The sequence below is a fragment of the Dermacentor silvarum genome, chromosome 3 (genome assembly GCF_013339745.2).
Source record: "Dermacentor silvarum isolate Dsil-2018 chromosome 3, BIME_Dsil_1.4, whole genome shotgun sequence".
Classification (NCBI taxonomy): domain Eukaryota; kingdom Metazoa; phylum Arthropoda; class Arachnida; order Ixodida; family Ixodidae; genus Dermacentor; species Dermacentor silvarum.
In genome coordinates, this window is record NC_051156.1 from 16,142,531 (window position 1) to 16,168,616 (window position 26,086).

At 49.2% G+C, this 26,086-nt stretch overlaps 1 protein-coding gene across 2 annotated transcripts in view; it reads right to left on the bottom strand.

Moving 5' to 3' along the window:
* The window catches only part of LOC119445344 (focadhesin), a 377,760-nt gene that overhangs the window by 152,969 nt on the left and 198,705 nt on the right, over positions 1-26,086 (bottom strand). For both annotated transcript variants that reach the window (XM_037709656.2, XM_037709655.2), the window contains exons 21-23: positions 23,673-23,904; positions 13,441-13,674; positions 6,428-6,501 (exon numbers count right to left, since the gene is read on the bottom strand). In XM_037709656.2, the coding sequence (XP_037565584.1) occupies positions 6,428-6,501; positions 13,441-13,674; positions 23,673-23,904 (540 nt within the window). The remainder of the gene's footprint in view (positions 1-6,427; positions 6,502-13,440; positions 13,675-23,672; positions 23,905-26,086) is intronic.

The following is a 26,086-nucleotide window of genomic DNA, read 5'->3' on the forward strand; positions in this document are numbered from 1 at the left end:
TTCATTTATCACTGCAACTTGACAACTGCGACACGTGTAGCCTATCGCGATATGAACACAACACCCTGAGGCAGACGGCTTGGCCGGCATCTCATCGGTGAGATGGAACGGCGGCGTGGAGATGGCGAACGACGAGTAGTGTAGGGAACAGGGGTTTCATCTGGCGGCACAGGGGATTGTAGCTGTCGAGGGGCGTAACTGTTCATGGGTCGGTGGTAATCGTAAGTAGGCTGCATAAGGCGTCGACAAAAGCGGGCAACGTGTCCCGGAACACCACAATGGTAGCAAATTGGGCGGTTGTCAGCTGTGCGCCAAGGATTTGGCTGGTGTGGTAGTTGTGGCGCAGGCGGCGAGAAGGGAATCGGGGGCGGTGGCGCAACAGCTTGGAGAGGTGGACGTGGAGCGAAGGGCGGCCTTGCAGCGACGTCAGCGTATGTCAAGGGTGCCGCGACTGTAGGCGGTTGAATAGCAGCTGGCAGGCACTCGCGACTTGCTCCTTGATGAAGGTCTGTAACCCCTGTGTCAGTGGGGAGTATGGTTACACGCTCGTAAAGGGCACCAGGGAAAGCTGCCAAGCAACTTCTTCTCGCACGAACTCCTTTATCTGGTGCATTAGAGGCGACTCATCAACACCTAGCGTCAGACCCGAGACGGGCGAATTCTGAAAGCGGATGTCGTGTGACAACTCGCTGCCTTCGAAGTTCGTCGTAACTTTGACACAGCGCAATGACGACAGACACTGTGGTCGGGTTCCGGGCGACCAACATCTGGAAAGCGTCGTCCTCAATTCCCTTGAGGATATGCCGGATCTTATCGGCGTCTGGCATCGTTGCGTCGACTCTGTTGCACAGATTAACGACATCTTCGATATAGCTGGTGAAATTCTCACCTGGTTGCTGGGCGCGTCCGCGCAGGCGTTGTTCAGCCTGAAGTTTACGTACAGCAGGACGACCAAAGACTTCCGTGAAGTTGGTCTTGAACGCCAATAATGTCGAGATGTCGGATTCGTGGTTACGATACCACAAATGTGCAACGTTGCTCAAGTAGAAAATTAGGTTGTTGACCTTTTTCCTATCGTCCCAGTGGTTGTGCCACTCTGTCGTATGGGGCGAGCCAGTCCTCGACGTCCTGATCACCGGTACCCGCAAAAATCACAGGATCCCGCTGACGCTGCACGCCAGGACAGATGACAGTTGCTGCCGTGACTGCAGCTTGTTGGGCTGGATCATCAGGCATGGTTCGAGAAGGCTGGGCTGGATCGTCCGGCATGGGCCGAGATGATTGAAGGGTTCGGCTTCGAAGTTCCAGCATTTATGGAGTCGTACCCAGCGCCTCCACCAAATGACAAGGTGTTTATTGGCAGGATTGAGAGGTCGAACTCGATGCGGCAGTCAGAACCCTGCGAGCAGTCAGGACAAGCCCCGTGCGTAAAAGCGCTGGTGATGTGCCTGACTGACCGGCACTTCTTCTTCGTCGTATTTCATACGCGGGAGATGCACCTGGCTAGCCGGCACTTCTTCTTCGTTACAATTTTCATACTTTAAACCCACGAAAATTGGGTGCTCATTAAATTCAGGGTCATATTAGAGTCGTGTAAATATGGTATCAGGCTTCAACTATGCCAAAGAAGCTGAAACAGCCTTGGCCTTTTACTGGAAGTCTATGGCGGATGATAAAACAGAGTTCAGCATGCTCCAAATGCAAAACTATTTGTTAGTTGACTGTCTCAACTTGTATGTTGGTTTGGTATGTTTATCCTGTTTTGCTGAATACTAGTAATGAAGTGGCCTCTGTAACAAAAGCTGCTGCCGAAATCAAACATGGAGCAAAGAAATTGAGGCAAGTTGATTCTGCTTGATAGCAGACACATGAGTTAAACAACTGCCAAGACAAGGAAAGTTACACTAAGTGTACAGTTGCACAATGGAAGATGATAAGCATATTTCTTATTATTCTATTCATATTTGACAAGCAGCAGCGCTAACTAGACGGGGACGAAGAAAAGAGGATCACCGCACAAGTGCTGACTCTCAATTAAAGGTTTACTGAAAAATAACACGAATGTATAAACAATCGCCAAACCAGCTACGATAAAGAGCTGCAACAAAAGCCATGGCATGTAGAATAAACATTTGCGTAAAATTTTTTTTTAAATAAACAGAAAAAATTAAAGCAAAACAGCAAAGCTCACCAAATATGAACTCCCACCACCCCTACCGAGCACCTCCTAAGCCTGGGGTTACACAATACCGTGGAAGAGCTCCTAGAAGCACACCGCACGGCGCACATTCACCGACTACAGGGAAGCAAGACGCTGGATCCTGGACCACATCGGGCACAGAGTATCCCCAACACACAACGATCCTACCACCATTCCCTCCGACATCAGAAAGAGATTCATCATCAAGCCGTTGCCAAAGAACATGCTGGCAGGTCATCATGACGGCAGACCAAAAGCAAGAGCTCAAACCCTGCACAAAACCCACGGGTCCAACTTTGAAGCAGCATACGTCGACGCTGCTGAATATTCCTTGCCAAATAACACGTACGCAGTCAGCGTAATTACCCTTCCCAAGATCAACAACAACAATAACAACAACCAATCTACGCCACGAGCAACACCAATAAGGATGGCCAGTTCTGTCCGTGCCCTCAACTCGGCGGAGGCAGATGAGGCGGCCATTGCCCTCCCTGCAGCGGCCTGATTTACCACTATAATCAGCGACTCAAAAACCGCCATATCCAACTTTGCACATGGAATCGTGGCCCCAGCCACGCTACGAATACTGCACCCTCTACTCTCCCCCAAACAACAAGATAGCGAAGAAGAACCCACACCAATTGAATTGATATGGGTCCCTGCGTGGGGAACGTGGCGGCCCACCAGTGTGCTCGAGGATTCGTCAGCCAAGCGGTGGGTCCCGTCTCTGACCCGGAGGACCAGGTCAGCGAGCCACTGACCACATCCATGATACTGCCCAACACTACCGCCTCGCAAGACGAACAAAACCCCCATCTCTTCCCAAACTCACCAAGGGACAAGAAGTCACTTTGCGATAACTCTAAACGCACTCCTTTCTCAGCCCACAGATATACACACACTTTTACCCTGACTTGACAGACCCACACTACTCATTATGTGGGTCCATAGCCTCTTTAAATCATATTCTCTGGGACTGCACGGAACATCCCCCCCCACCAGACCTCCTGGCTGCTCATTCGCCTGAAGCGTGGGAAGCGATACTCATGAACCTGAACATGGAGGTTCAACGTCAGGCCATCAAAAAGAGCTGAGGAGGTGGCTGTAAGGCATCACCTGGTAGCCACCCCTCACTAAGCCAAATTAACAAAATAAGGTTGTTTCCTCCTCCTCCTCCTCCGACTATTTCTTATTGTTGTGGTGTCCCCACTGTGTTGTGCTGATGCCACATAAGGAGGATTGTTAGCCATGCGGATCGTCACCTTCACACCCCTGTGTGAGTAAGGTGATATCAAGAAGGCATGCAAAACTGTCAGGCAAAAAATCCTCAAATTAGTGGTTAAAAAAAAAATAAGGCAGCAGTTATCTCACAATGACTGTCAATTGTAACGCAATTAGCATTCGAGCAATGTCGTGGAGCACTGTATTTCTAGAGTCAAGTTTATTTAACATCTGTAGTTTTCATTACGAGACTTCCGTTTGTTTTGCTCTATGTGACATAATCCGATATTATTCGTTGTTACTATGGCACTCACACACCAAGGTCCCCCATGAGCATGGTGGCCTGACGATGACTGTATGGCTTCAGGCACTGATGACTGTGGAATGATGAAAAGGAATAATGGCAATCGATGGACAAAGGTGGTATGACAACAACGGCATGACGACAATGAGATGACGATTCTTAAATGATGACGATGGTGTAAGGATGACAGCGTGATGACACCGACATGAGGACAATTGGATAACGACGATGGTATGACAACAACCGGATGACGAAGCTGGAATGGCGACGACCGCATGGTGACGACTGTATGACAACAGATGCATTGTAGCGACTGTGTGACAACACAATGGCCACGATGGCATGAAAATGGCAGCATAATCACGTTTGAATGACGTCAGTATAACTGTGACAGAATGATGAAGAAGGAATGACGTCAATGGATGGAATAAGGTGGTATGACGCCAACAAAATTACAAGCATGGTCATTGCAGAATGGCACATACTCAGTTGCCAATACCGAGCGAGCCAAGCTGATGTGAAAGAGTTTCATTCAAGTGTGGCACATACCCAGTGAACCATACCCAGAAACACAGCTTGGCATGAGACAGGGTGACTAAAGTGCAACACGTACCCAGGGTCACATACCCAACAAGTTAGCCTGACGGTTAGTTTTGAACCCCGTTCCCTAAGCACCGCAGCCTGATTCTGTACCCATTAGCAGGGGTGGGACTGCCCAAAGTCATTTTGGAGCAATTTTTGAAGCAAGTAAAATTACATTTTGGAGCATTTTGGAGCAGACAAAATTGCATTTGGGAGCAGCTTGGGGCAGAGTAAATTTCATTTTGTAGCAGTTTGGAGCAGGCCAATCTGTAGTTTGGTGGAATAATGGAATATGGCAGCCCACTTTGAAACCACGATGAGACAGAGAATAAACCAACACAAAATGTGTAGCAGAAGCACACTTTTTAGCTATAGCGTACTAGAATATGGAAGAGTGGGTCGAGCGGCAGCACGACGCATGTTTTCCTGTAAAGCTGAAAACATCGGTACAACTACAATCGAACAATACATTCCCGCGCTGACGCTTATGATGATAGCGGAAGCTGTTCTGAAATTATACGTTCCAATCGATGCGCTAACATAATTTCTGGGTCACCATATGTCACTGCAGACCCAGGGAGCCGCAATCAACCATAGGCTGCTATAATGTAAAACTATTCCAATCTGTCTTTATTGCGATAGCAATTATATAGACACTCCAGGCGCATTTCTGTCGTCGTCATCGCTGTGATGTTCCATCTAAAGTCCAGGGGCGATAACATCGTCGTTGCGCGCTGTATGTGCGAGTGAAAGCGTGCGAGGGTGAGCCAACAATGGCGGCTCTATCTCACGCGTGCAAGGGAGGAAAACGGGGAGGAAGCGCGCCGTCTTCAGTTTCGCGCAAGGCACCGTGAAGGGAGGAAAGGGAGGGGGGGGGGGGGGCGTTCTCCGGTGGCTGCTGCGTATGGCGCGGCTGTGCGGGTCCTGCCTTGAAAGCGATCTGCAATGGGGACACAGTGCGAGTGCTCATAGCTTCGTGCGCACTGTGTTTTTGCCGCTTAGTTCGCATTGAAGCAAGAGGCAGCACGAAGATCAGTTCGCTCGCTGCTGCTGCTGCCGTGCTACCTCACTCCAGCATTTAGACAGTGAGTTTCCGTGGTCATCGAGTGGGATGTGTTAATGTTTGCTTGTGCATGCGTGACACCATGCTTGTTAATTTAGTTAGTAAGTGAAGCTTTATAAGTTCATACGGCAGATAAAGCTACTATTCTTACTTCGTATCGCTGTCTACTAATTTGCTATCTCAATCGATACTTCGCCTTGCACAGCAATATAGGCCCACATTTTATTGGTATTCCGCCATTACCCCTTTACGATATGTTAAAAAGGCTCAGGCCTTGCCCATATGAGCATAAAAACAGATTCGAATATTTTTACAGCATACTACTGGCCCTGGGGACAAAGGTGCCTGCCCGCTGAACCCGCTGCAGCGCGTGCCTCCCTAATATATCTAGTTCGCTCGCAGTGCCTTCAGCCTACGTTTCGTTGTTTTGCGCTTCAGTTAGGGAACGTCGCGCTGCTTGGCCAAGGTGTATTATTCTTACACCATGTGCTCGACCCACTCAACCGTATTCTAGTACACTGTAAATAGAGCCACCCTGGCCGTTCCGACAGCAGTGACAACAGCCAGGAGTGGCCGCGTGCGCGCCGGCCACTTGCCGGAAGCACGGAAACGTTTGAAGTTTATTCTGGTAAAATGCATGTACAAAGGTGGGTATGATATTGTACAGAAGCCCTAGACCAGTGTTATAAGCGTGAAAATTATGAGAAACTGTGTGAGAGTCTGCGGAATGTGAACGGCCACACTCTTTTTCAGAGAACAAATCTGTTCGCTGTTCGTGGCCACTGCCGGAGCACACATGCCAAAGCCGTTCTGGCACACCGTGGCGCAATTTTGGTAAATTTTCTGTGTTTGGCGCAGTTTGGCGCAGGAATGTACGTTTGTATCAAAATGGCGCAAGCGGCGCAGGAGTCCCACCCCTGCATTAGTATCACGGACTACCAGCGACACAGGTTGACGGGAAAATGCTTAGGGGTGCAAAGTGTGTGAAGCATCCTAAGAATGCTAACCGCATTAAAAAGATGCGTGTAAATACTTTCGAAAATGACGACTCACTCACTTTGGCTCGCTGAGAGTATTCACTAGGCAGGTGGACAGCAGCTGCTTGATCACACGGAGCACCACACCACGCACCTGCATAATAACGTGCATCACATGCATTATTAGCAGCACAAGCTGGTACACCCAGGTGTCTCACTCTTAATAAGCAATCATTGCTGGTCACGAATTTAGCTAAAACCACAATAAGTTGAACATTTTTATCCTCAAGTGGTCATTCTAAGGTGCCAGACAGGAGGCTCATGAAACTCTAGAACACATAACGAGGCAGCACTAAAGAACACGGACGAAGAAAGGGATGTGCACAGGACCAAGGCGCAAGCCAAGCTTACGGGAGGGGAGGGTCTTTGATAGGGCTATCATGGACGCTCTTTATCAGAGTTGTATGGCACGTGTTGCCCTGATGTGTATTCATATAGGCTCGCTTTCCTGTTCTGAAAATACATTTGGAAGTTTGCGCCCGTCCTATGCACATCCCTTTCTTCGTCCGTGTTTTTTAGCGCTGCCTCGTTATGTGTTCTAGAATGCACAAACTAACCCAAACAAGTGCGTTCCTGAAACTCCTTTGACACATAATAGAAGCACAATCATAACTTCATCTGCTACTAGTTCCTTTGCGTTTCCCTCAGGCAGTGTCCACAGTACCAATTAAGTGTCATCACAACCCTGACGTATCCATCTGGCTTTCCATCGACCGCTCCCAATAGGATGGTTCATTACATGGTCCACCAGCCTGTCGTAACACACATAACCAAGTCCGCTTCCACTTTAGACAAGACTACGATGATGCTGACACAGCCTCCACTCATAACAACATACTAAGTCAAGACTGGTGCAGACTTGACAAGCCAGCAACTGCAGAGATAACTGGACAAGTACAGATGTTAAAGTACAGCAGTTCAATGACATTATCTTTGACACGACATCTGAATTTAAAAATGAGGTGACAAGTGCCTTGTGCCAACATGATCATAATGAGGCACTACCAATGCAGAGTGCCCTGCCCCCTTAACAACTTTCCCATCTGAAAAAATGCTGTTCAAGCTTGAAAAAAAAAAAAGCAGATTTAGGTTTGAAAGGAATTGACAGTTGTGGCCGAAATTCTGAATCTATTTTTAGTCAGCCACACACAATGCGGGGTTGACACTGCTACGAAGCTTGACTATTTCATCTCATTTCTAACTGTAACAGTCGTATCGAGAATTTCTGGACTCCACAACTTCCTTTGCCAGCACCTAGAGGTCTTTGAACATGTTACAAACAGAAGTGCCCCTGTTTGACCAGAGTCTCCCAGGTACGAACCAATCTTCGAGACGCTGTGCTGGGATGCCAGTGGAAATGGTCAACGGTTCAGCATCGGCAGTCCCTTTCCTTCTTGGGATGTGATTTCAACTTGTACGCCCCCCATCAAAGCTCCTTGTTATGTGCTGTCTGTAGGTCACTTTTTATTGCGCTTTTCTTGACTTGACTACCATATTTACCAGAATCTAACATACAGTACCTTTTTTTTTCCAGACAAAATGGGGCCTGAAAATTGCCTGCACATTGCAATATGACACAAAACCAAACTTACGTTCACGGCGTTGGCAAACAGCCTTCCGTCAGAGCCGTCAAATGCAGTATCATCGCTATCACAAGACGGCAACAGGACATTTTCGAGAAGGTTGTTGTCGGATCATTGCACTTTTACGCTCGAACCTCGTTATAACGAAATGGGATATACAGTGAAAGCTCGATGATACGAATCTCACGGGGTCACGAAAAATATTCGTATTAGTCGAAATTCGTATCATCGAAACACAATTAAAACTACAGTCGAATCTCGATAATTCGAACTCGAAGGGGCCCGAAAATTTGTTCGAATTAAAAGGACGTATTTTTGAAGTATTCGTGCACCATAGCACGATGCACGAACGGTGCGAGTCGTGAAATATCGCGGCGCGCAAGCGCATAGCAAGCGCGGGCCAACGAAACTGCCCACGCCGGCTAACGGTCTCGCTTCCCGATAACGGCAGAAAACGAAGCTTCAGGGAGCGGGCGGCGCCGGCACACGAGTGCGCGCGGAGACCGTCGAAGTTGAGGGAGGAGGGCGGCATGGAAGCGGATTTGGCCGCGTCAACTCCGCCGCTTCGGCAGCTCCCCTCGCCCTCCCTCTCAACTCCCTCGTAGCTCTCTCACCTTCGACTTCGTGCGCACATCTCCGTGCGCGCCCGCCGCCGTGCTGGCGCCAGCTTATTTTAGCCGCTCCCTGAAGTTTCGTTTTCTGCCGTTATCGGGAAGCGAGCGTTTGCGGGCGTGAGCAGTTTCGTTGGCCCGACTGCGCCTCCACCGCTGCTTCCCTCTGCGCTGCTGCCGCAGCGTGCAAGGTCAACATGTGACTAGAAAATAGAGGAGAAGGGTTCACTGCCATTTTATCCCTGTGGCTGAGACGTCGGCACTAGTGTGTGCTAGAATACGGTTGTCTAGAACACTCTAGTCGGCACGTACACGCTTGTTCCGGCGCGATGCAGAAACGGCGACCTTGCAATTTGAGAGAGGGTGAAATTTCCGCCGCGGGTTCTTTTTTTATTTTTATTTTTTTCCCGTTCCTTCGCGCGCGGCATTGAGGGGTCTCTCCTGAGCTTTTGCTCTACGGCGGTGTCGGAGCAATGCCGGTCGGAGGCGTCGCCGCGTGATTTGGCGCGCTGCTAAGAGGATTGTCGGTGCGCGGTATGTTCGAAATAAGCGTGTTCGAATTAACGAGATTCGACTGTAGCTAAATTAAAGAGTCAGAGGTGAACTCACTCAGGCACATGTACGTAAAAAGCATTTATTTCTTGAAGAAAAAGTCTCTAATGTCCTTCTATCTCGCTAGATATAGCTCGCTGCGACTAGGTAAAATGGCGCAAACACAAAGAACGTAGCCGGAAGCACAGCTGCCTTTTCCATTTTCCCTTTTCCAGATTTCCGAGGCCACGCCGGTGCCCATTCAGCAGCACCCTGTCGCCGCGCCTCTTAGTTACGCTGAGGTAGTAAAGCGGCAGCAGCTACAACAGCGCTCACCGTTCCATGGTGTGTCGTATGCTGCAGCCCCGACTCAGCCGTCCATGACATGGGCTGCTCCCATCACTGCAAATCCCTGGCGAACACGCGACAACCGGCCGATCTGTTTTGCATGCGGCGGCCCTGGTCATATAGCCCGACACTGCCGTCGTCGCGCCCCAGGATACTCAGACACCCGTTCACCGAAGTACATGGATCGTCCCCGCTCTCGTTATGAAAGTCCGAAACCCCAAACAAGCACGTCTTCACGTGACTATCCGCAACCCACGTCTCGTCGCTCACCTTCACCCCGTCGCCGCTCCTTGTGACCCATGCGTCGTCGACCAGCCCCTGAAAATGAGGGAAACTAGCCCCCGCAGTTCCAGAGGCAAGAACTGCGCTGTCGAAATGCTCAAGTCCTCGAACTTTGCCGTCGAATATTGTCGAAGTTTTTGTTGAAGGCACCCATGCGTATGCTCTTGTCGATACCGGTGCTGCCATTTCTGTTATAGATGCCAAACTTTGCCGCAAGCTGCGAAAGGTGACTACGCCTCTTGAGATGATGCCCTTACGTACAGCGAATGGAGACCCTGTTCGGCCTATAGCCGCCTGCAGTGCTCGACTTACCATTGCTAAAGAACACTATATTGTTGAGTTTGTCGTCCTTTCATCCTGCTCGCACGACATCATACTTGGCTGGGACTTTCTATCGTGTAATCACGCCGTTATTGATTGTGCCAGATCTGCACTTGAGCTCTTCCCCTTGTGTGACCCGCCCTACAACCACATTCATCAAGCCGCCCACAAACTAGTCGTAATAGAGGACACAGAAATTCCGCCGACATCAGCTGTTTTGCTCCCAGTGTTCTGCAACAGCATATGTGACGAAGCTGCTTTCTTTGAACCATCATGCCTCCTTCTAAGTCGGAAGCCACTTCTTCTGCCTTATTCGACCCTGTCTATTTCGAATAGAACAAGCGCACTCTGCCTCACAAATCCTCTTCCGTATCCCATCCAACTGCTTAAAGGTGAATCCCTTGGATGCTTGCAACCCATTGATATCGGACAGATTTTTTCCGTGCAGCAAGATTCCGCTCGACGCGACCTCGACGCCACCAGTGCTCTTAACCCTTCTGATGTACCAGCTGCCAACCTATTCAATTCGTCGATCGCAGACGGACTGTTGCCATTTGAACGCTCTGCTCTTCTCCAGCTGCTCTACCAGTTCCGCGAGTCTTTCGATGTTGCCCAACGTGCCCTTGGCCGAACTTCTACCATTGTTCACTACATCGACACCGGCTCTAACTCGCCAGTGCGACAACGTCCGTACCGTGTCTCCACCGCGGAACGTCAGGTTATTACCAACCAGGTTGACGATATGCTTAAACGCGATGTTATTCGCCCTTCACAAAGTCCGTGGGCATCCCCTGTGGTTCTCGTTAATAAAAAAAGATGGCTCGATTCGCTTCTGCGTGGATTACCGGCGCCTAAACAAGGTCACTCGGAAAGACGTGTACCCTTTTTATATTATTTTTTATATTATTTATATATATTTATTTATATTTATTTATATTATTTATATATTTTATTATTTATATTATTTTTATATATTTTTTATATTATTTATAATATAACAAAGGTTTTTTTCATGTTAGATGCGATTCTGTTAATATGAGATTTCAGCTGTAATCATCCCATGAACTCAAGCCTACTCAACTATCCTTGCATTCTAGATGGCAAATGTATCAGTGCGCATTATCATCTCTGTACTTTAGAAGCATTCAGCTCAAAGTAGAGCAATGACATTGTTGGCTCCATCCCTTACAGCCCTGGCCATAGTCACTGCTGAACAAGTATGTGTGTATTTTCCTGGTGCCTCCCCCATTTTCCTTTCAATGTTTATGAAGTTCTAATGAACAACTCCAAAGTGGATGTGTGAAAGTTTTGTGGCTATCAGTGTATCTGTTGTGTGCTTGAATTGCATTTTGTGTGCATGACACAATTGCCATGTATGAACTCAGTATCTGAAAGTGTTGCTCGTACTTAACACTTTCCTGTCTACGCATATATTCGCATTGATAGCCCGCTATCGATGGTTGAACATTCGTATTTTGACACTTTCTGAGAGCTCTCGGACAGCTAGCGCCATTTATTGTGTTATCTAGCAACTATTAAGTCCGTTTATTTTCTTTCCTCTTCTTTTTTTTCCCTTTTTTTTCTGCTACGTGCAGATTTTTAAAGCTCCGCCGAGGAAGGGGCCTGGTCATCGTGATTTCCAAGATGGCATCGGCGTTGTGCGTCACTCATACGTGAGAACATCGGATTTCTACCGATCCTAATGCATCTACATGCGAGTTTTTGGACTTCGAATGCAGCACTGACACGAAAGACAACTTCGGTTTGTCAGATCTTTGAACAAAGTCTCACTTTATTTGCCGAACCACTTCAAAGCTGTTGTGCACCGACATAAAGATATCCTGCATCTTCTACAGATTGCAGTGCTTATCTGCAGGGTGTTAACAACCTTTAATCAAGATCATTTGCTGACGGCAGCGCAGCGAGTCCAGTTTCGTGTGGGAAAACGGCCGCAGTTGACCATGGCATCACGCTAGGACTAGTCACTAGTGTTAACGTTTTCTTTAATATATCAAGTCATTTTTTACATAGAAAGATATTTGCTGGAATACTACACAGGTCCTTTGCATTGAAAATGTATACTCTTACAATTTTTCAATGCTTTTCTGTGCGTAGCAACATTGACGTTTCCATATAACTTCTTTTTTTCAACAAAACTTTCGTTTAGATATTTCTTTTCAATTTCTTTTTAATAAACATGTTGTTTGGGAATAGCAGCGTCGAAAGGAAACTTCTTAAATTTGATACTATACACTTTAGTATTAAGCATGCTCTGTGATAGGAAAAGAAGTATTTACTAGACTAGCCAAGAACTGCTGGTTTTCCTGCAGGCAGCAAAATGTTAACCAAGTAAACCTCTTCAGACATCTCCTGTAAGCACACGAAAGCCGCCACCTTATCTGGAGTATTGCAACACAGATGAAAGATCTTGGGAACCGCTGACAGAAGTATATATTTGCCATCAGTGAGCATTTCACTTTTTTTCCATCAAGTCATGTGACAGACAAATGTGGGGGCTGGATATGACCACTGTGCATTTTTTTTAAGCGCACTCAATTTCTTATCTCTTTTTTTTAGGTGCGAAGCACCTTATGCGCTCAGGCTGTCGACGTTTCCTGTCGTAGTCACGGTAAGCAAGCGGCTTATGCTCGGTACGCGTTCGTCATCGTCTTCCAAAGCAAGCGGTTCGTGCTCGCGCTCAGCACGCGCTCGTGCCACTGCTCCCATGTTCGTCGTCGTCTTCCACAGCTGGCTGCGTTGCCGCTCATCATTCCAGCGTAGAATTTCACTTCTTCTGTCATCGTAATGGGGAGGCCGCGTATACGGGGTTATGAGCCATTGCTTAAGACAGTATGAGCTCATTAGCGGTGCATCCACTGCATGCTTCGTACCTATTTCGCTCAATGCGTCATTTGACACTTACGCATAAAATTTAAGTCCCCGCTCAAACCCAGCCTACGACTTAACTCGTGCTAACTGTAATAACTAATAAAAACTAAAACAGTGCACCATAGCGCAGCGTCGTGACAATGAAGCGTTAATGGGCACTTGTTTTTTGTTTTTTTCACCTTTTCTTTGCTTTTTTTTCTTCCCCCCTCCTCCCCACTTTGCATGTGCCCTTTTCTTGCCACTTCTGGATTTTAAGTGTTGAAGTAACCGACAGCAATTTAAAATGGGTTTGTTAAATCTGGATACAGCTTCAACAGGAAGCGTCAGAAAATTGTTACTGCACTGAAATGTGGTCATTTTAACAGAAAAAATGTTATGAGTGGGTTTGACTGTATAGAGACTCGTATTACGTCCATGTAGACATGGCCCGTGTGGTGTGCACACACAGTCGTAGGAAATTACACTCACACCAGCATCCGACATGGCATCCATCAGCCCAAGGCGCACTGTGGCCGCAACACAAGCAGCCAGCCCGGCTCCGGTCAGCACCTGTCCGGTGGGGCCCCCCTCGGCTGCCAGCAGCCGATCGGCCAGTGCCTCGACCAGTGGCACCACGCAGTGGGGATCACGCCGATGCAGCAGACCCAGCAGCCCTCCCACGGCCATGGATGCACAGCCACGAACCAGCATTCCGCTCGACGCCTGCAACAAAGTCACACAATGAAGAGGGCCATGCATAAAAAGAATTACAAACCACCACAAAGAAAAAAAAACAAGGCCAGAGGCAAAGAAGGGTATACAGTAAAACCCAGTTAACCCTTTATTGACAAATGCTGCTTACAGGCAGCATACCAGAAAAAAACACTCTTTTTACTGAGTTTCTGGCTAAACGTTTTTGGCCAACACTGAATGACAGGCAGTAAGCATCATTTGTTGGTATAGAGCAGGAACACAGGAGGAGGAAGAAGAAATTCGGCTCGCAAATCACTTCTTTTTTAAAGCTCGTGGAGGGAGACTGATGCTAGATCTCTGGCTGCAGTGGTCTCACACGTGCTGTAAAGTGAACGAAGTGTGCACCTATGATTCACATATGACAAAAGCTGTCTGTACAAGTTCAAAACGAAGCCATAGGTGGCTTGCGGTGAAGCCCACTTCCAGTTTACTGCCTAGGGTTTCCCCCCTATTGCTGAAAAGGTTTCTGCAAAAATATTTTTTTCTTTTCATTAATTATGCTTACTCTCAATGTGTTTCACACATTTAGAAATGAAACATTTCTTTTTTTGGTATTTATAAGTGCCGTCATTACAGGGTTAACTCGAAGCTCTGAAAACCTGCGAAAATTTCTAGATAAGCGAATTCACAAAAATATAAGTCCCTGGCTGCATATAGACCACATAAGAGCCTTTCAAAATAGGCGCCAGTAGCTGCTAAATTTCTCGCAATAGCTCAATATACCAGGAGCAGTATATGCAGTAGATCACTTTGGTGAGTTATTGTGCCACTCGGCACCTGGCACAGTCTACGAGATACCTCTGGATTGCGGCCGAGTATATATAGGCCAAACCGGTCGTTCCACTAACGACCGAATAAGGGAGCACAAATTATCGATGAAGAACGGTACAGGTTCACACTTGCCCTTTGATTGTGCTTCGTGTGGCTGCGAGCCGCAGTTTGGGGACACAGGTCTACTTGGTAAGAGACTGGGAATGCTGGCACGTGAATTGCTGAAGGCGTTTATATCATCAAAAAAATTTGGAGGACACTTAAGCTTCGCCTTTAAGAGTAGAACACAATAGCGTTATCGGGACCCGTTCGCATCGCATCGTTCGCATCTGGCAAGTAGGCTTCATTCACTGCAACATACATAGGAAAGCCAGCTTACAAAGACCAAGCTTAAAGATCCCCTTAAAGTCGGCTTCACTTTTAAACAGAAATGCATTGCTGGGAAGACATTTTTCCAGGGGCAATATAAGTTGTCATATTAAAATGTGAAGGCCCTAGGACCTTTTTTCATTATTTTATTAATTGTTTGCTATTGCCCCGACGCGCACGTGTCCAAAACGTACTTGGCAGACCAAGTCCCAATTTGACCTGCCGAGGATGCCAGTGCCATCTGGATAAGATTTTCGCAAGTAGGCTACCCGAGTGAGCCGGTGTTTTTAGGGTAGAAATGCTGGTAAAAGAGGTTTGTATTTGAGTTTCCTCGTAGCAGAATTATGTGTTCTCGTACATCAAAATAACAGTCTGATGCCACCATGTCTGTAAAGTTGTGCTTAAGTTGTACTTAACATTTTTCTGACGCATTTCACTGTGAGAAATTCAATTTTTGTTCACTAACACCTTGCAGCACAACGAAAGGCCTGCGCGGTCAGGGTGGTTCGGAATGATTTTTTCCTGCACTAACACCTTGCGGATCGGGTGGTTGTGGATGATTTTTTCTGCCACGGACACCGACATCCACGCCGATATCGGCCGACACCAACACTGACGCCGGATTTTTTGTGACACGGAGCCCTTAACGCTATCGCGTTAAATAGGATGATGCTTGTGTCAGTGTCCCGTCGGTCTTATTGCACAATAATGAGTACCAATTTTTAGATGCACTATGGTGATTTGTATAACTTTTTTTTTTTCTGCATACGGTTCTGCGCATGGTTCGGCGCATGTCAATCCTGTGTGTATAAAATATGGGTGTTTCTCTGTAATAAATTCAGTTGCAAGTTGGCGCTCTTTCTATCCCCCCTTCTTCTTTCTTCTTAGTTTTGTTGCGCCAGAACCACATTTCAAACACTAGTTCTGCTTCTGCGATTTCCGCTTCTACAGTTTCAGTTTCCGGTAGTTCCACTTTACAATTTCCAGTCGTTGCACACTTGCACCTCTACGCAACAGTAGCAGACGTCAGTGACATCGCTTCTGTTCGTAATTGGAAGCTAGGACTGCATGTCATTGTTCAAAAGGAGAAACATAAGAAAGGAGAGAAATAATACAGTCAAAGTGGCGATTTTGGCAAGTTGGTTATGCATTGCAAAATGGCGTCTGCGCTACAAGATGCAGACAAAGAAAGGGGAGTACAGAATTCACGAACCGCTTCATGTGTCCTGTACAACCCATTCTTTTCGTCTGCGTCTTGTAGCACAAAAACCATTTCAAGCGACAGACGTTGCCATGAGTCAAGAAAGAAGCAGGGAGAAGATGTAAAAGATAATTTGAAGAGGACAATAAAGCGCGAGCAGGCTGTGGAAGAGATGAAGAAAAAAGTCACAGGCCTGCGCGGCACATGCAGCCCAGTCACAGCGTAAGCTGGTGGAGTGGCTCAAGAGTAGCTTCAATTTGGGCACCAAGCACAATAGGGTCTTCGCGGCAGTTTGTTCACCTCGTTTTGACGAGAACAATCTGAACTGTCCGCCAGGCGTCGAGCTGCGGCTTGTAATGCTCTCTCCACAGCAGTCTGCTAAGCCCGATCAAGCCTTACAACTACAACTTGTGGGTTCTTGGTGTCTCACAGGAGACCAACCACCGCGGGTTCGAGCTTAGCGAGCCACAGGGCCGCGTCAGCCGTCGCCTCCAGCACCGCTCGCGCGCGAGCTCAGAGGCCGCAAGGGGCTACCGAGGGACGCACGCAAAAACACAGTAAAGCCCTGAGTTGACGGAAACTGTTTACTGCAACCGTCGGCACCAGCACTGCACAAACGCCCGCACGGAGGGGAGCCAAAGGGGTCCTGCACCAGGGCGAAAATACAATAACAGGCGCCTATAGCACGTCGCGGCGAGAGCACAGGCTCAAGCTGGGACACGCCGCTAGGAAAAGTCCCGGCGGCTATGCTACTTGCTCTGGCGATAACCAATGGGTCAACTCGTGAGAGCACGGGCAATATCGTTCGGCTTAGGCTTTCGGCAAGTGCGGCTCGGCGGGGTACGACCTCGCGCGAGCACTAATGGCACCGCTCGTCGGCTTAGTGTCGGGAAAGGATCAGCACAAAGTACGCGCTCCCCGCACGGGCAAAGGCACCGTGAGCGAGCTCCAGTCCTAGTCACAAAGGTGTCGGCGGACGAGAGGAAAGCATGAACGTACCGTGCACTGGTCCCGGAGAGAAGTCCCGAGGCATGCTCCGCCGCTAGCAGCCGAAAAACCGGCCGCCTCGTGACGTCAGCGCCCCACCCTCAGCGCAACCGCCGCGGGCGCAGCGCCACCGCGGGAACCGGTTACGCGGAGGACGGGGAAAACCGAGGGACAGAGAAAACCGGGGGACGGCAGAACAGGTGTTAGCCCGTGCCATGACGCCAGCGCAACCCTCAATCCCCACATCCTCCTCTCCTTAAATGCCCCCCTACCAGCCTGGCGAAAGAGCTAGTAGGGGCTTATGCACCAAAGACAATTGAGTCTTTTTCATGCACAAGCTAAATGCTAACCTCAGCCCAGCAAGTACTCTTAAAACACCGCGTTCCGACATATAAAAAAAAAACACTTTCATGCACTACAATAATAATAATTATATACAAGGACCGTGGAAAAATAAAAAAACTAGACTGCTACGCTCTATAATACAAAAAAACAATTGCCGCGAGAGGGGTAAGAAATATTAACAAAAAAAGTCGGCCGCTGGCACGGGACAGTGTCCAAGGTGCGAAGGGGAAACGGCGCGTAAAGTTCTGTGGCTAGGGGCGGTGGCCGAAGACGTAGGAGTCTCGAGGGCAGTCTTGATAGCAGGAACGGGCTCACCGTTGGTAGATCGGAGTTGTTGCTTTCGTGGTGGTGGCGATCCCGAACTCCAGCCGGATGGGGCAGGACACTGCCGGGTCAGCTGGCCACGCCGCCGGAGCCAAGATGAAAGGGGCAGCCACAACCGTGGCTGCAAGGCGTTGATACGGTGGCGGCGACTGCAGAGAGCTGGGCTCTCGGTCTGACGTCAGAGGGTCAGTGACCCCGCCCACCTTCAGTGTCCACGATGATCCGATGCAGCAGTTGGTGCGATTTCTGGTTGCTTCGAAGAGCAACAGGCCCCACGCACACACGCGCGCACACACACACACGCACACAAACTCCTTGCGGTTTTCTCCAAGCTGTGCAACACTCCCAAACACCGCCATGCTCATCGCTGTACACAACGCGCCGCGCCATAGAAGGCGCAAAGCGTCCTTCGTCCCCCTCACATCGACGAGTCAATGGGACCATTGTCCACCACCGCGCCTGACGACCGCGCAAATCAACAACCCACTTCTCGGCAAAGAAAAAAAAGAAGAAAAAAGAAAAGAACACCGGATCTCTCATGGCGCACGCATATATCTGCTATCTGTTCTAAAGCATCCAAAACACTAGGATACCTTCGTAGGAATCTATGCAACTCACCTCCCAATGTGCGCAAATCAGCTTACCTTTCGTCTGTTCGTCCGCAACTAGAATTTGCTTCGTCTGTATGGTGGCCTCATCAAGGCTATCTAATTAGTATGTTGGAAGGTATTCAGAACAGGGCTGCACGGTTTATTTCTCGTAATTATGCCCGTCATACCAGCGTAACCCAATTAAAGCTAGATATCTCACTCCAAGAACTGGATATACGCCGAACTATCTCCTTGTTATGTCTGTTCCATCGGTATGTTCACAATGATACGTCACACTTTCTGCCACTTCACACACCTGAACGCACGTCAAGCCGCCTTCATAACAAATTTAGCTTCAAGCGCGTTTTTGGCAAAACAAAAGCGTTTAATTCATCTGCTTTTCCATGTGCCATCACCCTGTGGAATAGCCTTCCCGATGATATCGCTATGTTATCTAACCGGGATGCTTTTCGTGAAAAATTATACGCACTGTATGACTAATTACTGTATAATGATGTGTCACTGTTGCACTGTTAGTGTTTCTATTATTCTCGCACTGCGGGACCTCTTTTTAAGTGTCTTGGCAGGATTTTATTTTAGTTCTACTTGTATTCGTTTGTTCATTGCTTTCACACCTGATATGTACTTATGTTATTTGTTTTACTGCTTTTTCCTTTCATTGTATTTTCTGATTGTAAACCCCCTTACTCGATGTCCTTTAATGGACCTGTAAGGTACGATAAATAAATAAATAAATAAATAAACAAGAAAAACAAATATCTTCTACGTCTACGTACAAGAAAGAAAAAACATGTAATGAATTAAACTGTACACACGAAAATTAAACACACTTTCAAAAAAAAAAAATACACTCAGCATGCGCACTCGGAAAGAAAAAAAAGAAACAAAAATGCACACTGTTAAAACGCTACATAAACAACACTTGCAATACGCTGGGCTGGGACTAGCTTCTTTTCGTGCACTGGCCTTAAAGAAGCTAGCCCACTGAGGCTACGCATTTTACTGAGGGCCTTCGGTTGCGGAAAAATCCGTCGTCCGACGCGAAATCACACAGGTGACCGCTTCCTCAGATTGTACCGGTGCGTGGTCCGAATACGGTCCGTTGCCCCGGGTGGGCCCCGTTGCTTGCGCGCAATGCCACTGGGCACTGGCGCGAGGTCGTCGGACCGTGACGCAAAGGCCTTCAGGTCGGCGATATGGGCACGGCTGAGTTTTCCCGAAGGGGGATCCTTCAGCAAGTACGCGAGCGGAGACCAAACTTTCTCTACTCGGTACGGACCAAGCCACTTAGGAGCGAGCGAGGCTGAGAACTCCTTGGTTGCATCGCGAAGAGCGTGGTTGCGCTTCAGGACGAGATCACCTACGTTAAATGAAAGATGGCGATGCTTCCGGTCGTATTGAGCCTTCTGCTGGGCCCTGGCCGACGCCAAACTCTGCCTTGCTCTACAGAGAGCCCGACAAAGCCTGTCCCAAAGTGCTGAAGCGTAAGCAGAACAGTCTGCCGGCGCTTCCTCATCCCCGAGCTGGCATTGCATGACTCTGGTCACCGGATTAGCCAACTCCCTTCCAAAATTGAGAAAGGCAGGAGAGAAACCAGTTGAGCGATTCTCTGAGGTTCGGACTGCGAACGCAAGCTCACTCAAGTGGTCTGCCCAATCCTTTTGACGTTCGGCAAAGGCCGCTAACATTGGTTTAAGAGTTCTATTGAGTCTCTCCGTCAAATTGGACTGGGGATGGTAGGGCGAAGTGGTGCAGTGATTAATTCCCAGGGAACGGCACGTAGCACCAAACACCCGAGCGGTGAAATAGGACGCGTTGTCCGTAATCGGTCTTTTCGGAAAGCCGAACCGACAAAACACTTCCTGTAGCCTTTCCAGCACTGCTCGCGCTGTCACTTTATGAAGTGGAAACAGTTCCACCCATTTAGAAAAATGATCAACGACTACCATCAGGTGTGTGAACTCCTGCTTACTCCTGGGGAAAGGCCCCAGAAGATCGCAGGTGGCCATTTGCCACGGACGCTCACTGTCGATTGGTTTCATCAGCCCGGGCGGCTTGCCACCCCTTGATTTCACCATTTGACAGACATGGCAGGAACGGCAATAACGAAAAATGTCACGCTTTATGCCAGGCCAGGTCACAGTTTGGCTTAGTTTCGCAAAAACTTTAGAGCCACTCAAATGACCGGCCAAGGGTTCGTCATGAGAACATCGCAACAGTGCGCTTCTCAGACTTTTGGGGATAACCACCTTAAAAGGGTCCACAGCGTCATTATCGGTGGCTATGTATTTCAGCAGGAGCCCATCATGATCCAGCAAATATAAATCCGCGGGGGACTCAGCGACACACGCTGTTTCCGGCCCCCCTGCACCTGCCGCACTACCAGCAGCGCTCGGCGCTCCGTCTCCCTGAGACCGTCGCTCACTCCGCGACAAAACGGATCAATTTGCTGGGCCTTCAGTAGCTCTTGCCTGCTGAAAGCGATTCCAATTCTCCCAAAGGGGAGGTTGGTCTCGTCCCCACTCAGGACTGCAGCCATCAGCGTCATGGGTTCGCTTTCGAGAAGCTCCCCCGCACGCACGCTTTCCGGTGCACTGCTTGCCTGGAGCGCGGAGAAACAGGTTTGCCCGCTTGCGGACTCGCCTCTCTCTCCGCTCGTTTCGCCCCCGACGCTAGCTGGCGCTAAGGCACCGGCAGCGGCTGTTGCACCTGGAGAAAAGCTCTGGGTGGACAATGGGGCACGAGATAGCGCGTCAGCTACCACGTTAGTGCTCCCCTTTCGATACTGCACAGAAAAGTCATCATGCTGTATCAGGAAAGCCCAGCGCGCCAGCCGGCCCGCAGGCTCACGGAGCCGCATCAGCCAGCTTAGCGCACTGTGGTCCGTTTGCACTACGAATTTCGTACCATCAAGGTAGACATAGAATTTACGTAGTGCAAACACGATAGCGAGGCACTCCTTCTCCATCACGGAATAATTCCTCTCAGCCGGTATCAAGGAGCGGCTGGCAAAGGCCAGTGGCTGCAACACGCCATCGTATTCCTGTAAGAGGACTGCTCCTAAACCCAGATCGCTCGCGTCGGTCTGGACAACGATCGGTCTGGTCAGGTCGGGGAGTCTGAGCTGTTCTGTCTCCGTAATGGCGATAGACAGTTGGCGAAAAGCCTGCTGCTGCTCAGGTCCACATTGCCACTCGGCCGACTTACCCAAGAGCTTGCTCAAGGGCGCCTGCACTCAGGCACAGGACGGGATGAACGACCGATAAAAGTTGGTCATTCCCAAAAAGCAGCGAAGGCCACGTACGTCCTTGGGCGCGGGGAAATCGAGGATTGCCCGAAGTTTCTCCCGGTCCGGCTCAATGGAGCCTTCGCCCAGCGTAAACCACAGTAACTAAACTCGGGTTTGCGCTAGTTGGGCTTTCGCAGGATTCAAAGTCATCCCAGCGGCCCGCACCCTCTCGAGCACATCGACAACATGGGCCAAGTGTTCTTCGAAGGTTCGTGAATAAAGCACGATGTCGTCGAGGTAGTACATGCAGTATGACCCCTTTGCTTACCCGAGGACGCGGTCCATCAGTCTCTGAAAGGTCGCAGGACCGTTGCAAAGACCAAAGGGCATACGAGTAAACTCAAACAACCCTCTGTGGGACGTGAACGCGGTCTTGGACCGGTCACGCGCATCCATCCGAACCTGTAGGTAACCCTTCGAGGCATCCAACGTAGTGAAGTACCTCGCACTGCCCAGGGCTCCTAGACGAAGTTTTTCACTGAGCACCGGACATACTCCAAACATGTCTAGCTGCAACTTTGGTGCTCGTCTATTACAAATGCAACATACAGCCGAAACTCCATAATTCGAACTCGAAGGGGCCCGAAAATTTGTTCAAATTAGAAGAAGTTCGAATTAAAGGACGGACATATTTTTGAAGTATTCGAGCACCATAGCACGAACAGTGCGAGTCATGAAATATCGCGGCGCGCAAGCGCATAAAGAGCGCAACTGCCCACGCCGGCCAATGCTCGGTTCCCGATAACGGCAGAAAACGAAACTTCAGGAAGCGGACGGCGCCGGCATGGCGGGCGCGCGCGGAGACCGTGGAATGTGAGGGAGGAGGGCGGCAGGGAAGCGGATTTGGCCTCGGCACCTCCGCCGCTTCGGTGGCAGTGCCTTCGGTGGCTCCCCTCACCCTCTTCCCGACACCCTCGCATTTCCCTCACCTTCGACGGTCTCCGTGCGCGCCCCCGCCGCCGTGCCGGCGCCGCCCTGGTGCCAGCATAGCCCGCTCCCGGAAGTTTCGTTTTCTGCCGTTATCGGGAAGCGAGCATTTGCCGGACTGGGCGGAGGCGCCGCCGCCTAATTTGGCGTGCTGCTGAGAGCATTGCTGGTCTGCGGGATGTTCAAATTAACCGTCGCAAATGCTTTCGCGTTCGAATTACCGAGCGTTTTCGCCCATTGAAATACACATAACTTTGACGAGACCACAGTGTCAGTTCGAATTAAGGGTGTTCGAATTAACGAGATTCGACTGTATAATGCACTTTCCACTTTGGTCTTCAAATGCACAGTCAGGATACTGTGCTTCAGATGTGCAAATAGAAAGCTACAAACATGCACCAATACAATTAAATTTCTTGCACAAGAAACCGTATCGAAAGGAACAATACATAGGCGTTTAATCAATGCTGATTCAATATTGCAGTATGAGCAAAAAAAAATGTCCAGAATACCTGATGTATGAAGCACTGCACGATGTGCTGAGTACGTGCGCACGTCTGTTCATTGCTGTGGAACGTTTACAGAAGGCACGCTGTTCCCTCTGCCGTTCCTTTGTAAACCTAACGAGTTACCATTACAGTTCCACCTACACTTAACGAAACGGTGGCGTTCCTCCATTCCTCCCAAAAGGAACTAATTCCAGGAAAACCGTTCCTTGGAACACTGATAGAGGCATGCGCATGGCGCCATGTGACAGTGGTCGCAGGAAGTCGGTGCTGCACAAATGCACTTTGCTCTTGATGGCCCCTTTACCAGTGCACCATCTTTACCAGAGCACAATTATGCTGCCATTATTGGTCAACTTTCTTGCAGGATTGGTTTTCCCAATTTCTTGTTGACAAGACGCTATTTAACGTATCTGTTCCATGAACCTGTGGAGCAACTTTTCCTACTGAAATGTAAAACCTCGACTTAATAAAATGTCCAACTTACTGAAGTTTTTTTGCTGAAAGTGCAACGTGATATACTGAAGTTCGGCAGTATGTGAAGACAGGTCAAGTTAAAATTAATTCCACTTCCACGTGGATCTTTTATTCCTGCCAACCAGACACCTGAAAAAGTGGCGACAGAAAGAATGAATCACCTTGAGCAGCCACTGGAAAGAAAGGGTGCCCGCCCTCTCTGAGGGCTCCTGACGGGAGGGTGATAGTCCGCAGCACTCCAACACCAGGTCCAGCAGGGCATGCACCCATGCAGTGTGAGTGCGTGCTGCCTGTCGCCGGGCGCCAGTGTCCAGACCCTGCAGGTGCTCGGTGGTGGCCTCCAGCAGGGCGCAAAGGGCCAGGAGGGCGTTGCCCTGCTGCGACGCACGGCCTCTGTGAAGTGCATGTATGGATCGCTTCAGCAAGTACCCCCTCCCTATGCTGCACTAGCAATGCAACTAGTGTAGCAATGCGGACTTGTTGGTACGCTATCTTCCAAACACTAGTTACAAATACTAGGACACTTCGCATGTCCTCACAAACAAGACAAGGACATGAAAAGAGCACATGAACACAGTGGGGATGCGCGACTCTCACGCTCCCCTGATGTTGTTTTTCCCGTATGGCTCTCGTCTCCTGTAATCTGGCTTCATTGCGTGGATTTACGGCAGCGACTGTCGGTGTGGTTACGGTGTATTACGAGAGATGGCACGAGTTTTGCACTGCTAACGCCATCTAACGATGGGGTTACGCGGGCGCAAAAGGGAGAAGGCGCTTCCTCTTGGGCGTGGGGTTCGCGGGCAGACCGGGCACTTCGTGCATGCGCCGACCCACTTCACGGGACCGTCCCGAGAAGACTTAGGAGCAAGACACCGGAATGGACAAACATGGATCGTTCGAACGCGCCACCGTTCGCGTGGCCGTACACATTATGGGGATGTCGGCCGCATGGCAGCACCGCTGTGCCGCAATCATCATCGGAGCTGGCCTCACACACCTGGGCCACGCGCAGCAAGCATGAGGTCGGAGCATCGATCAGGAAGCTGGAGAGCAGTTGGTCTGCGCTCTCAACAGTAAAGGTTGTCCTTTGCTTGTCTCCCGCAGCCCGTGTCATCTCTGAGAGCCTCAGTTGGCCACTGGCTCTGAGCCCACAACGTGAGCGATTAGGCGGTGGTGTCTAGCATGGGGCTAACATATTCACTCGCTATCCGGTCCCGGTGAGTCGAACTTCCTCGATTTGTCGTTTGCCCATCGGCGTATTAATTCGGCTAGCAGGCATTAGTGTATGAATAGTGCAATAAATGCCCTTTTAATTGTTTGCACTACTGCGTTGTCGTTTTTTTGTCCCTGGAGCACGTGTGAGACCCCACAACACATGGGACACAGCCTCAACTTCAAATATTCTTTATTTACTGGAACCATGCCGTACTTATACCTCTTGCCTTCCGTGTCACAAAACACACGTCTTTTCATGAAATACATGGGCTATGGTGATAAAAGAGATGCACATGCATTTAAGCGGTTTCATATTACATTACCCAAAGAGTTGAGAAATAGTAGAGATGCATAATCAACGCCACCTAGAACAAGTATAAGGCCTCAGTAGTGCTGCCGCGACATCATGGGGTGGCGGCGATGGCACACCACAGATTTAGTGTCATGCTGCAGGAACTGAATAAATTATAGTCACAGTAACTTCGCTCCAAGAGGTATATTCACACTATTTGGATTTCTTGATGGGAACAATTTTCCGGTGCACATTTCATGATGCAGAAAAATATGCCAAGCACAGCAGAAGGTAGGTAGGTAGGTTGTGTGTGTGTGCATGTGTACGTGTATGCGTGTTTGTGTATATGTGCATGCATGGGTGCATGGATGCATGTGTTTTGTATATGTGCATGCAGGCGCGGCTCCAGGGGGGATGTCCGGATGTCCTGACCCCCCCCTCAGATTTCTGCATCGCCCCCTCGCTGACAGAGGGATGGCCCTGTCGCAAAAAAAAAAAAAATATGGCCACCAGCATTCTTCAAAAGTATTTTTCGCGAGTACCAGTGGTATCAGCCATGTAGAAGTAAAGCTAGCTCGCTCACGAGCTTAGTTGTATTCCGCAGGAGTGTGGTGTCGCGAAGTTTCCGTAGTTATTCTTTCTCATGAACACCTTGGACCTCCTGGCGCCTGCAACTGTGATCACAATGAGTGCTACAGTTAAAAAAAGTTACCTATGCGTAGTTCTTAGTTTAGCTGTTGTTATTATTTATATATGAACGCTTCAGCAAGAGATCTCTTTCATTAAGCAGGTTGGTCGCGGAACCGATGACAGCCAATGAGGCAACCGTTGACACCCCAAGGGGAAAGTAAGTTAATCAGGCGCGAAGGCGCTCGAGCGGACCTCGGCGTGTTTGGGACGAGTAGTCCCGTCGGTGGCGTCGAATGAACGAGGGGACGTCCCTTTTGCCAAACACGCCGAGGTCAGCTCGAGCGCCTTCGAGCCTGATTAACTTACTTTCCCCTTGGGGTGTCAACGGTTGCCTCATTGGCTGTCATCGGTTCCGCGACCAACCTGCTTAATGAAAGA